The sequence below is a fragment of the Peromyscus leucopus genome, chromosome 13 (genome assembly GCF_004664715.2).
Source record: "Peromyscus leucopus breed LL Stock chromosome 13, UCI_PerLeu_2.1, whole genome shotgun sequence".
In the NCBI taxonomy this organism is placed as follows: domain Eukaryota; kingdom Metazoa; phylum Chordata; class Mammalia; order Rodentia; family Cricetidae; genus Peromyscus; species Peromyscus leucopus.
In genome coordinates this window covers 47432999-47446878 of record NC_051074.1, presented here as the reverse complement: position 1 = coordinate 47446878, position 13880 = coordinate 47432999, and the positions used below count along the sequence as shown (strand labels likewise).

Below are 13880 nucleotides of genomic sequence, written 5' to 3'. Positions count from 1 at the left end.
TCTCACATCTTTCTGTTACTGGTTTGTGTGTGTGTGTGTGGTATATACGCACACGTGTATGTGGACCCATGTATCTATATGGATGTATGCAGAGGCCAGTGGAGGACAATGGATATCTTCCTCTGTCTTTCTCCACGTTTATTTTTTGAACCCGAGGCTTACCATTTCAGCTAGGCTTGCTAGTCAGTGAGTTCTCAGGACTTGTCTATCTTAGCTCTCTTCCAACCCCAGGGGTTAAAGGTACACAGGGCCAGGCCCAGCTTTTAGGTGAGTTCTGGGGACTCAAAGTCAGGTGGCTTGCACAGAAGCACTCTTACCCACTAAGTCACCCCCCTTACCCCGACCTGATTTCTAGTTCAAGACGTGATCTGCGGACATGCTCTGAATGATTTCTAGTAGGGAGAATTTGATGTTCAGGTGTGTTTTACGCCTCACAATGCTGTCTCCTGCGCATGCTCCACATGTGTTTGACCAGAACAAGCATTCTTGCGTTGTCTGCGCAGTATTCTGTAGACGTCAGTTAGCTCATGTGCCAAACAGTGCTGTTTGGTGTAAGTACATGCTTGCCTGGAGTCTCTGCCTGCTGGAGCTGTCCTCTCCAGAGGACTGACATCCCTGTCACAGCAGACCCATTTATTTCTCCTTGAAGTTCTGTCAGTAAACGTTAAGGGTGTGTGTGCGTGTGCGTGTGCGTGTGCGTGTGCGTGTGCGTGTGTGTGTGTGTGTTTGTGCGCGCGCGCATAAAGTCAATTCCATTTTTAAAAGATTGCCTCCTTTGTTCTCGTGTGAAGTACTATTATTTTTTTTTAAATATTCAAGAAGAGTCACAGGTGAAGTCATGTGGCCTTTGGGAGGTTTTAAAATTAGTCATTTTTCTGGCTTGTTATAAGTCTCTTTGAATTTCTATGAATTTGAATCTATATTCTTCTTTCTGATTGTTTGGGGTTGTTTGTTCTTTAGTTTCTTGAAGTATATGTTTAGACTGAGATCCTTTTCCCTTTTTTCAACTACACATGTTTACGGCTCTAAGTTCCACTAAGTCAGGTGTATCTATTCTTCTGACACTGAGATACGACATCGTCATCTGCAAAGTTCAGGTTCAAGAACCAGTCAAATGAAAAAAGAAATCTTGCTGGGCAGGGGTGGTGCACGCCTTTAATCCCAGCATAAAGGAGGCAGAGCCAGGTGGATCTCTGTGAGTTCGAGGCCAGCCTGGTCTATAGAGCGAGATCCAGGACAGGCACCAAAACTACACAGAGAAACCCTGTCGTGAATCCCGCCCCCGTCCCCCCCCCAAAAAAAAAAAAAAAAAACAAAGAAAAAGAAAAGAGAAATCTCACAATGTTTCCATTAGGTTCACAGTTTGGCACTGGGCTGCATTCATAGCTGTCCTTGGCTTCATGCAGTCTCATGTGGACCACAGGCCACGGGCCACAGGCTGGGCAAACCTGTTGGCCTAACATTTAACTTTTTTTTTTTTTTTTTTTTTTTTTGGTTTTTCAAGACAGGGTTTCTCTGTGTAGCTTTGGAGCCTGTCCTGGATCTCGCTCTGTAGACCAGGCTGGCCTCGAACTCACAGAGATTCGCCTGGCTCTGCCTCCCAAGTGCTGGGATTAAAGGCGTGCGCCACCACTGCCACCACCACCAGGTGGCCTAACATTTCTTTATTCAAAAACATTCTTTATTAAAAAAAGAATATTTTTACATATTCATTCCATATGCACATATTTCATTTTCATTCACTTAAAAATACTTCAAAAATTTCCCTTGTGATTGCTCCTTTACCCCGGGAGTAATTTAGAAGGGCACTCCTTAGTTTCCAAACATTTCAGGGGTCTCCAGCCCTTTTCCTAGTGTGGAGTTTTAATTCTATGTGTGAGAGAACACACACGGTGTAGTTTCAGTCTCCTTAAGCTTACTGAGATCTGTTTTGTGACCCAACATATGGCTTATTCGTTTGGAAGCATCTTAATTTTTATTACTCATTTTTATCACAGTATCACTCGTGTGCCATAAAGCTTGGCCCTCAAGGCCTCTAATTCATGAGTTTTAGCAATCACAAAATTGTGTGACCATCTCTGCAATCTACGCCTACGACAATTGCATCATCAAAACCCCTGTATTCATTAGAGGCCTTATCCCTCTCTCAAGCCCCAGGCAAACACAAGTTGACTTTGGATCTCCTTATCTGGGGCATTCTATAAAAAGAGAATCATATAAAATGTGGCTTTTTGCACCCAGTTTCTGTTAAGTCTATATTGTGGCATGCAACAATTCTACATCACTTTTCTGGGCTAAAGAATAGTTCACTGGGGGCATACATCAAATTTTGTTTCTTCATCAGCTGATAAGCATTTAGGTTGTTTCCTTTTTTATGATACTATACATACTTTTGCTATGACCACTTGTGTATAAGTTCTTATGTTATGAGTGTGTATCTAAAAAAGCAAAGGATCCACATTCAGGACACTTTTGCATTTGTGTGTCCTTCTACGTATCGGCTAACCCAAGTTCTTGAATGCTTATAAATCGTCTTTGGGTTTAACAAGTGGCCAAGGGCTGAGTCAACGCCCACCATGTCAGCTCTGCTCTACATGCTCATCCTGGCTACACGCCTCCTTTCTGCTCTGAACCACAATGTAAATGAGCTTTGCAGGGTGGAAATGAGCCATGACATTCATGGAAAAAGAAGCCAGAGCACACACAGTAAGTATTTCTATTATGTTTCTGGGATGAAAGGAAAAGTGCTATGTATCGTTTTGTGAGTCTAGAGAAGCCAGAGTCAAAACTGATCTAAGTCAGTGGGAAAGCTGTCCATCTGCCAGAGATGTGCTGAGGCCCAAACATGACTTTGGTTAGAAAACTAAGCCCCACGAACTTCCACTTCTCCGTCTTTGGCCCCTAAAACTTTCATCTCTGCCTTGTCTGGAAAATGTGCTCCTCACCAGGGCCTTGAGTTGCAGTTCGAGCAGTCAATTTAGGCTCGGCCTTCCTTTGAGGAGGCCATTTCCCATTTCTGTTTGTTGTTGCTGGTTTTTTTTTGTTGTTGTTTTTTGTTTTGAGACAGAGTCTCCATTTTTTTCCCATTTCTAATCATTTGGCTCTGGAAAGCGGGGTGGGAGTCTCCTTTCCTACTCTATTCCAAGGCTGAATCTGAACACACAGGTCGTTACCTAATGAGCTAGAGTGAGGCAGCATTCCTCTGCAGCTCTGTGGGCTCCTTCTGCATAAAGATGGAGAGCAAGGGTTGGGAACAAATGGGAAGCCAAGGGAGGAAACTGTCTTCCAGTAACTAGAGGAACCCGAGGACAGGTGGGTGTGAGAGAGACAGCTCAGGCCAAAGCTGCCTGGACGAAAGCGCAGGTGACACTGGGATACATTTCCAGAGGCCGAGATAGTCTGTACCTGCTTGTTGAAATGTCCTCAAAGGGGTAGAGGATCTCGCCATTGTTACAGATTTCGCAGATGAACCCTTTCTGGCTACAAAGACTGCAGCTGTAGACGTGCGAGGTGGCGAATTTAATGACCTTGCCCAAGAACGGAGCCAGCTTGCCCTCTATCACCTGTAGAAAGAGAGACAGGACAGGGAGGCACAGCATTGAGAACACGAGTCTTGCAGACGCAGGGAGGGAAGGGGTGCCTTTCTTTCCCTTACAACAGGAAAACCTCTAATTATAATTTCCCAGCAGCTCAGTGGGGAAAAGGCACAGGACTTTGCTCCAAGGGAACCGGTTTATCCACTGGAGCTTGGAAACGAGGATGCCCAGGCTCCTTCTGGGTTCCTGCTTTTGCAGTGTGGTGTGGAGCCTGGGGAGCCCGACCTAGGGAGACCAAGTTCAGAGGAGGAGGCTGGCAGTTTGCAGGACACGCAGGGGAAGCACGGGCTCGGAGGCCTGTGTGATTAGGTCAGCAGCACAGCTTTCCTCTGATGAATTAATGTGACGTCATCTCCACTCTCTCCCCCATGAACACGCAGCAAATAAAGAAGAGCGGCTTTCTCTTGCTGCTGGTAAATGTGATCATTTAAAGAGGTGTAACCTGTTTTGAGGGCCGTTTTCAGCTTGTAATCTTAAATTTCTTAGCTTTTTTTTTAAATGAGCAAATTTAAAAAATGGAGGTCTTCACATTAAGAGCAGCAGTGACAATACAAAACAGCAACTTTTGTCTACTTTTGAAAAGAACCAATGACCTTGCAAAACTAGCCTGAATTCTAGCACAACAATGTCGCTGCATGCTCCCGACAAGGCATGGGCTGTCCACAAGGAAGTGGATCCCACCATGTGCCACGGATGCGCCTGTCGGCCCCTCTGTTATCATTGTACTTGCTGGCCCTCAAAATCCATGAGTCTGGAACCCATGGCAGTCATATCACTTTATACTTAACTACTATTTACAGGCTTCAAAGACTTCAACACCTCACACACCAGTAAGGCAAAAGTCTGCCCTTTATTTCTGCATTAATTCCTTAATTTCTTTATTAATGACTCTTTATATGCTGATTTTGATATCAGGAAAAAAGATGAAGTCAACTTAGAGACTGCCAGAAATAACTAGTAATAGCTACCTGGATACCTTTTTTTCTCTAATAAGTACCTAGTTCAAATGACAATTTTACCTCCAATTAACACCTAAGTGAGACACAGTAGTCACACCCAGAGAAATGGGTAAGCATAATGACTGGAAATTCAAAATAGAAGACTTCAAGGATGGCAATTGTTTATAGGAAAATGAGGCTGGAAATGTAGGAGGATTTTAAGCATTAGGAACAATACCACAATGGTCAATGCAGGGGAGGGAACAAGGCAGAGATGCCAGGTTGCCACTCTGTATACCGTGGTTTTGCCTTTTTACAGTATTAAGTGTATATCATTTTGTATTAAATACAAAAACTGAATGTAAAATCAAGTTTATCGCTTTTTAGAGATGGCTCTTTTCCTGATAGAGAGGGTAGAGATTACGAGGGTTGTTTTCTGAGCTGGACCAGCATGTGCTCTCCCACTCTTCACCTCTCTTCCCCCCCTCCAGAACCTATAGAAAGCTGTAGGTATACTAGACAAACCTCTCCCAGCTCTGTTCTCTCAGGGACTGTTAACTTCAATAACCCCAGAGGGGCACACACCTACCAACAACACATGAGATAGACACACATTCTAGGAAATGCCCAACCACCAAACACTTTCCCGTGTCACAGCCCTGATTCTACACTGTGGTGACAATCCTGCTGAGTTTAGGCTCCTTTTCTCCTCCTTGAGCAATCACAATTAATGACTCATTTAAACAGAGGCCCAAAAATTTAGGATGGTCTGAAATCCTGGTGAGGAGGTAAGGAGCGACCCCAGGAAGACACAGGTTCTCATCCAGGGTCTGAAAGAGACTGAGCATCATGATCTAAGTTTCTTCTCCATCTAGAACTCATCGGGACATGAGGATGAAGATTTTGAAGGCTCCTGAAATATTTCACTGATTTGATATGGCCAGTGACGTATATTTATTCCTACCTGGGGAAACTAATGGCCTTTTGAAAAAAACACACTACACACACACCTCCATTTTACTAACATTTCATTTATTAACTAATAAGAATCAGTTTATCCTCTCAAGAAGCCACTCCATTTTACTTCTAGACTATTTCAAGATTAAATTTTTGAATTTTATTTTAGCTGTTGCTAGAATATTAGGATATTTGTGTTCAGTGACAAAGAATCGTGCTACTGAATTTTCACTGATGATAATCATATCTATACGATTCTTTGGCATATTCTAGAAGCACAAATTTCAAGTAATAATAGTGTTAGTAGCAGTTCTTGTTATTTCATTGATAGCCAAGGTGGAAATTACGCGTTGACCGTGAGTGATTCAATTCCATCAAACACAGATATCCTGTCATTCATTCACTGTGTTTTATTGATTCCCTCTCCCACTATTTGGAAATAACAGCTTTATTGAGATATAATTCACACACCACACCACTCAGCTATTTCACTTTAAACCTTGGTTTACTTAGAGTTGCACACTTCACTACAAGCAGCCCTCCCTGCAGCTCCCAAATGTAGTCAAGTCTCCACTCCATCGCGCTCTATTTCCCCAAGTTCTAGGAATCAATAATCTACTTTCTGTCCCTATAAAGCTATCTCATAGGAACAGAACCATATACAATGTGTGTGTGTGTGTGTGTGTGTGTGTGTGTGTGTGTGTGTGTGTCTTCTCTCACTCAGCATAGTGTTTTCAAGGTTCATGCCGAGTTCCTTTAACCTAGTTTCACCAGCTCCAGACTCTTACCAACCTCTCTAGATTAACAAGATAACCTCTGAGTTAAATCCCAGGAGCCAGTCTTCCTTCGTTAATCTGCTGAACACATGCATTAGTCAGTTTTCCAAAAGACTTTCCTCACATATCAGCTTTTCTCTCAAGTCTTCAGTGAATTCTCATTTTATCACTAATGAAAGCTCTTCCCTGACTTAACAGAACCTTTCTAAATTACGATGTCCCTGATGTTGGGTACAAGAGAACTGGGAAAACTAGACTTTATGTCTCACTTGCTTTGCAAGGTCTCCCAAACAGGAGCCCACACACCAACTCCCATGCTCAATCTTGGGCATCTTCAGTTGTGAGCAGTATTGCCGATGCAGGATGTGGTCTCTCTCGCTCCTGTCCTTCCAGGTCATTTCCTCTATGAGGGTGATGTCACTCTTCTTACCACTCATTGAGATTTCATGAAGGCTTTGTGGCTCTAATCTGTTCTGACTTGAACCATCCCCCCAGCGACCCCCCTACCCCTGCCTTTTTTCTGTTGTTTTTCAAGACACGGTTTCTCGGTGCAACAGTTCTGGCTGTTGTAGAACTCACTTTGTAGACCATGCTGGCCTCGAACTCAGAGATCTACCTGTCTCTGCCTCCTGAGTGCTGGGATTAAAGGCGTGCGCCACCACTGCCTGGCTCCGAAACACATTTTTAGCTACAACTGTCACAGATCTCTTTACTTTCACACCATGTGATGGAACATGAAACTCAAGGTTGCTTATTCCTTTACTACTGTTTTCCGACTGTCTTGCTTATTGTGTGTTGAACATTTATACATTGGGCATATGACTGTGAGAGCATCTGACCACTCTTACCTACGCCCTGGCACCTCACATGGGACGGCTTAGGAGAGCAGAGGGCTCGGCAGCAAAAAGTGAGCCCATTGTCCTTTGAGACATCCCCTCCCTGCCAGGCGCTGAGTTCCTTGACTGAGTAACGGTGCTGCCCTGTCCTCTTCCTTGGCCGCCTGCAGTTTTGGGTGTGGTGTTGCTTGGATGTCACCGACATTTCCAGTCACTGTGCTGTGTGGGTGAGGTAGGAGCCCCGAGACAGCATTGGGGAAGGGGCAGTTCACTTCCTCAGGAGTTTGCTTTACTGTTTTGTACTTGATTACTGTTCTTTTTAATTGTCGTCTCAGGTTTGGGGTCATGTTCCAAACAGCTGAAGCCGCTTACGGACTTTTTTTTTCCCCAGAAGAGTGAGGTAATACTTTCAAGTTAATTTTAGAATTTATAAACATTCCACTTATATTATTGAAAGGAAAGACTTTATACTTATACATTTCCAGGAACAAGGATCTATTGTCCTCGAATGCAAAGACAGCAGGGGGTGAGGAATGGCTATCGTGGCCTCTGGTCTAGAGGTTGCATCACTGTGAAAAGTGGGCTCCATGTGTGCTATTCTGTATGGTTCCTTTCAAAATAGAAGACATCCCTTTATGTGGATAACTGCTCAAAAACACACCAGTGCCCTGTCTTCCGCAGCCTTCCCTCTCTCACCTAAGAGCCTTACACTTTTGAATCCCACATGAAGCCATCTTGGTGCGGCTTGAGGTCAAGAGCCTATTACAAAAGTACTAGAGGATGGTGGCCTTAGATGGGGCCTTCATTCCCAGCTGAGAATGAAGAGCAGAACAAAGCTACCTAGACCCCACTCTACCCAGAGAAAGACAATCGGCTAGACATGGTTAACCGGGAGAAGGTGCACTGGCCAAAAATACACAGACCCGAGGAAAGTCAGATGGGAACTGAATTCTGCTACGTCCCCCTGAACTGGTATGCCACCGTGAGCAACAACAGTCCTCTACAGGGCTCAGCATTAAGAAAGTCTTACAGATCTTCCACCCAGACTACAGTTGTTCCAGAAGACTGTGGTGGAACTGGGGTAAGCCAGAGCTGGCTGGTACAAAGGGAAGTACAAGCGTATTCTGTTTTTGTTGTTGAGACAGGGTCTTCCCATGAAGACTAGGTTGGTCTCAAACTCACAAACTTCCTGCTTTGGTCTCTATACTTCACTACACCCAGGCAACGACTTACTAACATACAAATAAAATATCACATTTTAGCCCAGATACAATATCATCACATTTCCCCCTTTTATTCTAATAAGAAGAAAAAAGTTATAACTAATATAAGAAAGTACTACGGTTACAGGTGTGAGGTCACAATTTTCTTAACAAAATTGGTCAGTGAGGGTTAAAAAGAGAAAACAGCCATCGCACAGGTTTGCTCTGTGCCGGCGTAGTGCCAAGCGGTTGGCTTCATTAAAGAGTCTCCATAGAGCTGACCTCACAGGCTTTCCTCACCCACCACACTTCATTGTCTCTGGGTTCGGAAGCGGTGGCATACTGCAAGGCTGATCTGGGCACAAATGGTAGCTGTCTCCCTTCCAGCTGGGAGACTCCGGCAAGTTACTAAGCCTCCCCGAGCTCTGGCTTCCTCAACTAAAAGCAGCGAGTATTTACATAGAGAGCTGAAAAGAGGATCAGGTTTAATATGCTGGTAAAGTGGGGAGCATGGGGTCTGACGGCAGTTGGTCAGTAAGTGACAGCTGACTGCTGCCTTCTCTTCATCTAAATCAAAATCATCAATAATTCAGACTCACTTCTCTTCCAAATACTTTAGAGCTGTAGCAGGGGTAAGAAAGAAAGGTATGACGTTGACATGTCAGTTTTCAAAAGGCCCATTGTTCTTCTGTCTGGATGCTATCAGGAGGAAAGTAAAACAGACACATCCAGTGCCTCTGATATTGCTCAAGTCCACAAGAGAACAGAGCTTGGGTGAACATCTCATTCTGGCTGAGGCGAAAGGCTGGGGGAGACAAACTCAACTGAAATCGCCCGTTAAAATCACATCCTAGCACCATCTGGGAATCGTCTCTTATTCTTTCAGATTGCAAGTAAGTTAGTCACAGATTACTCAAACTGCAACAAGCCATCAACAGTTGGAAAGACACTTCATCCCCAGCCTCAGGTGCTTTGTGAGCAGATGGCCAACTGGCTCTGTGGGAAGGAAAGCGGGCCTGTAGGACGAGGCTTAGCTACCTTTCCATTTATTTTCTGCAAACTGCATGTCTACGTGAGTAAGAGCCCGACAAAGCAATTAGCAGAAAGCATGTGTAGCTCTTTCCCATCTCCTCGCCCTCCGTACTCAACCTCATCCACTTTTCTCCACATACCCGACTCTTCCTTGAGGAAAGGCAGATGCCCAAAGTGCAGTGAGAGCTTATTTCTGTTTTCCATTGGACTTACTTTCTTGTCCCGAGCAAGGAAGGGACCAGTCTGACTCATTTACTTGGGGAGGGCACACAGACAACTATTGCAGAGCTGCTGTACTGACTGGGTGCTCAAAGAACACAAAACTCCAACTGTGACTTAAAATTGTATCATTTCATTGCACCGTTGGACAAGAACAAAATGTAATTATCAAGCTGACTACTAGATTTTCCTTTTAAAAATTCATTTAAATCATTTCAAGTATTCTTGGAATTTGAGAGACTGTCAAATGTCACTTTACAAGATTCAGTCATCTGAGAAATATACCAAATATGCTTATTCTCTTGGTGCAGAAACAGCCCATAAAAGCTGTCTTGTTGAACTTCCAGCTTGGGGATACACACATTTCCCCTCTTCTATTCTGGTCAAGATGGTCAGCATTGGAATTTGAGGCCTATGGCTTTCTGCAGACTAAGACAACAGCCTTTATTTGATTTACTTTCTTGCAGACCAATCAAAAATTACAATTAAGTTAAAAAATAACCCAGTGCTGCCTTCTCCAGACCACAGCTTCAGAACCAGCTGCTTATTACTCATGTGTGGCACCAGGAAATACCAGTGTCATGTTCAAGGTCTGCAGCCAGTGGCGATCTGTGGGACTGGAAGAGGGGCACACACCACCTCTGTGGTGTTTACCTTCACCTTCGGGGCACCATCACAAAGTTCACGGTCTACACGGACGGAGACAGTGCAGAAAAAGTGGGTGACAAGGGCAGCCACACAGGACGAGGCTCGCTCAGATCTACTTTACGCGGCCACTAATGCTTTCCTCGGACTTGTCACGACCAGCTTTCCTTGTTGCCATTATGTAACATCTAGATTCTGGACGCTACTGGGAATTCTGGGGTTAAGAGGTCTACCGCCCTTGACAAAAATGACTTCTACTCTAAAAGCCTAGTCAGAAGACCCCATTCATGCTAAACAAAGCCACCAGAAACAGGAAGGCTCAAAGAAACGAAAGAGTCTAAACAGTCATGCGCTGTATGTAGGACAACGTCTAATATAATTCGGTTTGCATTTTCTGGGCTAGATGAGCACGAAAGGTTGTATTTTGCAAATGTGTGCCATTTCTCAGCATTCTTGGGCAGCAGACAGATGCCTAGTGACCTAGACCAGCTAAGTTAGTGTGAATGTCTGCAATCCCAGCACCGGAGGCCCAGGGAGGAGGCCAGCCTAAGCTACAGAGTGAGACCCTGTTTCAAAACAAACACACACAAAACAGACCCTGCTCAAGCTTTGAAAACCCCAATTCACATTGAGACTATTCTGTCCTCCCATTCTAAATTCTACTCACAAATCCTCAGAGAAGCATACCACCAAAAGTGTATAGGGATTCCTACTTCAGAAAGTTGGGCGAAAACCTCCATTCTTCTATCATTCACCTTTGAGGCCCCCCTCCCGGCTCAGTGCTGGGTGTGTGTACATGAACAAAACTCCTTTTCTCTAATTAGTTCCCACACTCCTTCCTCCACGGCAGGACTGCTCCACAGGACGGAGTCTTTTGGCTTATCAATCTTTGTGCTGAGGGATGAGCAGGATATCACCAAAGAGTTCTTATCTGATCCTCTCCTAAGGGTGACAGTTTCCACTAAGACTTTGGAAACTACGTGATAATTCGATGTGGTTTAGTGTTGGTGGGTAGATTTGTGAGTGTCCACAGTCACTCCCCTCGTGTTACATTTGCTTCCCGCTGGAGTCTTAAAGAATAAAAGACAAAGGAATTTTGATTCCACTTCGTCCATTGTTTAGAATGGCCAAGATAACCCGAATGAAGAGTTATTTAAAAAAAAAATAGTAATAATGGGACAGGGCCTGTTTCCTACAGTTCTCTGCACTGTGCCCAGGACTGCCAGCCACACACCCATGGGTGTGGATGAAGTACTTGCAGGGTAAAGACAGCTGTGTGGCTCCACTATCTAAGCCCCCCCCCCCCCCGGCTGTGTAGTCTTTATATGTGGGGAAATAGTTTAAAATATTTAAAATTCAGACAGTTCTAGAAAATTCTCAAGGAGGATCAGCAGAATTTGCTCGCTGTTGAATTACTTATACTCCTGAGATAAATCTGATTGAATCGTCTACCATTCTTTTGGGCTTAGCATTATTGCCTTATTAAATAGGAAGAAAAAGACCCAGGTAGTTATTTAAATTCACCTTTCTTATTTAATTCTTGAAAAAGTATGACTCAAAGAAGGGAGACCATCACTCAGCTGTCTGGTGGCAGTTCTGGCTTCCTCTCTCTCAAGGACCCTCACAACTCGAAAGGGTCCTTCCTGAAAGTCTCTGGGGTCAGAGGTCAGGCCAGGTTGGGATGAGGCCAGGAATACTGAGGTCTGTGCCTACTCCCTTCCATGTGAAAGCACAACATGCAGTCCAGGAGGTCCAGGTTTGTACTCCATTTTCACTTAATTATTATTATTCTTTTTAAATCTAGTCCACTGGCCTGGAACTCACTATATAAACTAGGCTGGCCTTGAACTCATGGAAATCTACCTGTCTCTGCTGGGGTTAAAGGTGTATGCCACCATGCCTGCTGGGCTGCACTAATAATTTTGATCTGTACTAGATCTACCTTTGGCTATGGGAACAATAACACACTTCTTTTCAATGGTCACATCTTGTGGAGGTTTTTTTAATATAGAGATGACCTTATACATTATAGTCTTATTGCTTGAACTCTTGGGAATTCAATTCAATTGGGAAGAAAAGGCTCTCTATGCATGAATATGGGGGACACTGGAGAAATATGAGTTTCCAGAGGGGACCTGAGTAGAGAACAATATGAGTACTTTTAACAGACCCCATTGAAAGGGAGAGAAGAAAACCAAAAACAACCTTACCTGATCATATAAGGAAGGACTATAAGAGTCAGGAGAGACGCAGAAGTGGAAAGAAAAGACAGAAATAAGCAGGGAGAGGATGAGAGCAAAAACGATGGGGAAATGTTATGAAAACAGAAAGATAACACAGATACAGAGAGAGAAAAGGATGCAGCTGATTCACAACAGAAGTTAGCAATCTTGGTTTCTGTTCCCAGGGATGTCCTCAGGAAGCCAAAAGATTTTTCTTAGGTCATGTACTTTTCCATGCCTCAGTTTCCCCATGTACCAAACTGAGTGATTGTGCTTAATCATTCAAAACGAAATGATCAACAAGGATCCCCCTAAGTTTGCAGAGTCTATGATTTTGTGATTAACCATGGGGGCAAACATCAAAAGAGGCTTGGTGAATAGCCCCAGGAATGTAGAAAGGGAATATCTGGGGAGACAGATAAAAGGTGAGTTTAGCCAGGCTAATTAGAAGATACCCTAGGACATTTTCAACAGGAGTGAAATAATGTGGCAGCTTTTTTATTCTCCGGCTTGCTGAGTGCCATTCAAAGACAGAAGCAGGGCCTTTCAGGAATGGTCCCTCACAGGTGTGCAACCAGATCCGGCTTTCCTCTGCAGATCCTTTCATCAATGCATTTAATTAGTCAATGTTTAGATAGCACTTTGGGGATGAAAAGTACAATGTAAGCACTTAACGTTATTATTACTTAGCTGCTTTTCTGGGACCAGCAATGCCAGAGATTAAATGAGAAAATAAAGTGAGTTCCTGGCCAGAAGGCTGTGATCTAACAAATCTCCAGGTCACTGAGGAAGAAAAACAAGCCGGGCACATAAACTGAACTAGTGCTCTTGTCAGCGTTCAAGTCATTGTCTGAGGCCTTGGGAATCTTTAAGTCTTTGCCTCAAGGTGTCAACAGGCAGTAAACAGCACTCCCCAAACTGAGGATTCCCACACATCCTGTTTTTCCGGCAGTATCTGTACCCAGGCCTCTGTAGACCCGGCCTGGGGATTCAGGGCACAATCAAGTGAGGATGGGTAAATTAATCAATAAATGATGTTGCGGCAGCAAAAATAAAGCTGAATTACTAAACTCATAAAAATTATAATTCCTGATAAATTGAAGATTTAAATATAAAAAGAAAGCCATAAAAGTATTGTAAAGCTATAAAAATGTATTCAAGAAAATATTCACGTAGAATAAGTGTTTTTTTTTTGTTTTTTTTTGTTTTTTTTTTTTTGGTTTTTTGAGACAGGGTTTCTCTGCATAGCTTTGCGCCTTTCCTGGAACTCACTCGGTAGCCCAGGCTGGCCTCGAACTCACAGAGATCCACCTGGCTCTGCCTCCCGAGTGCTGGGATTAAAGGCGTGCGCCACCACCGCCCGGCAGAATAAGTGTTTTTTACCTTGAGAAGCTACAAGAGCGGTGAGTCTTAATACATAAAATAAAATAAAAAAATTAACATATCATTTACAAAGT

General features: G+C 43.8%; 1 protein-coding gene across 1 annotated transcript in view; it reads right to left on the bottom strand.

Annotated features, from left to right (window-relative positions):
• Plekhm3 (pleckstrin homology domain containing M3) overlaps positions 1 to 13880 on the bottom strand; it is a 165065-nt gene that overhangs the window by 24839 nt on the left and 126346 nt on the right. Inside the window, exon 7 of the mRNA XM_028886701.2 lies at positions 3406 to 3563. Coding sequence (XP_028742534.1) covers positions 3406 to 3563 — 158 coding nt within the window. The remainder of the gene's footprint in view (positions 1 to 3405; positions 3564 to 13880) is intronic.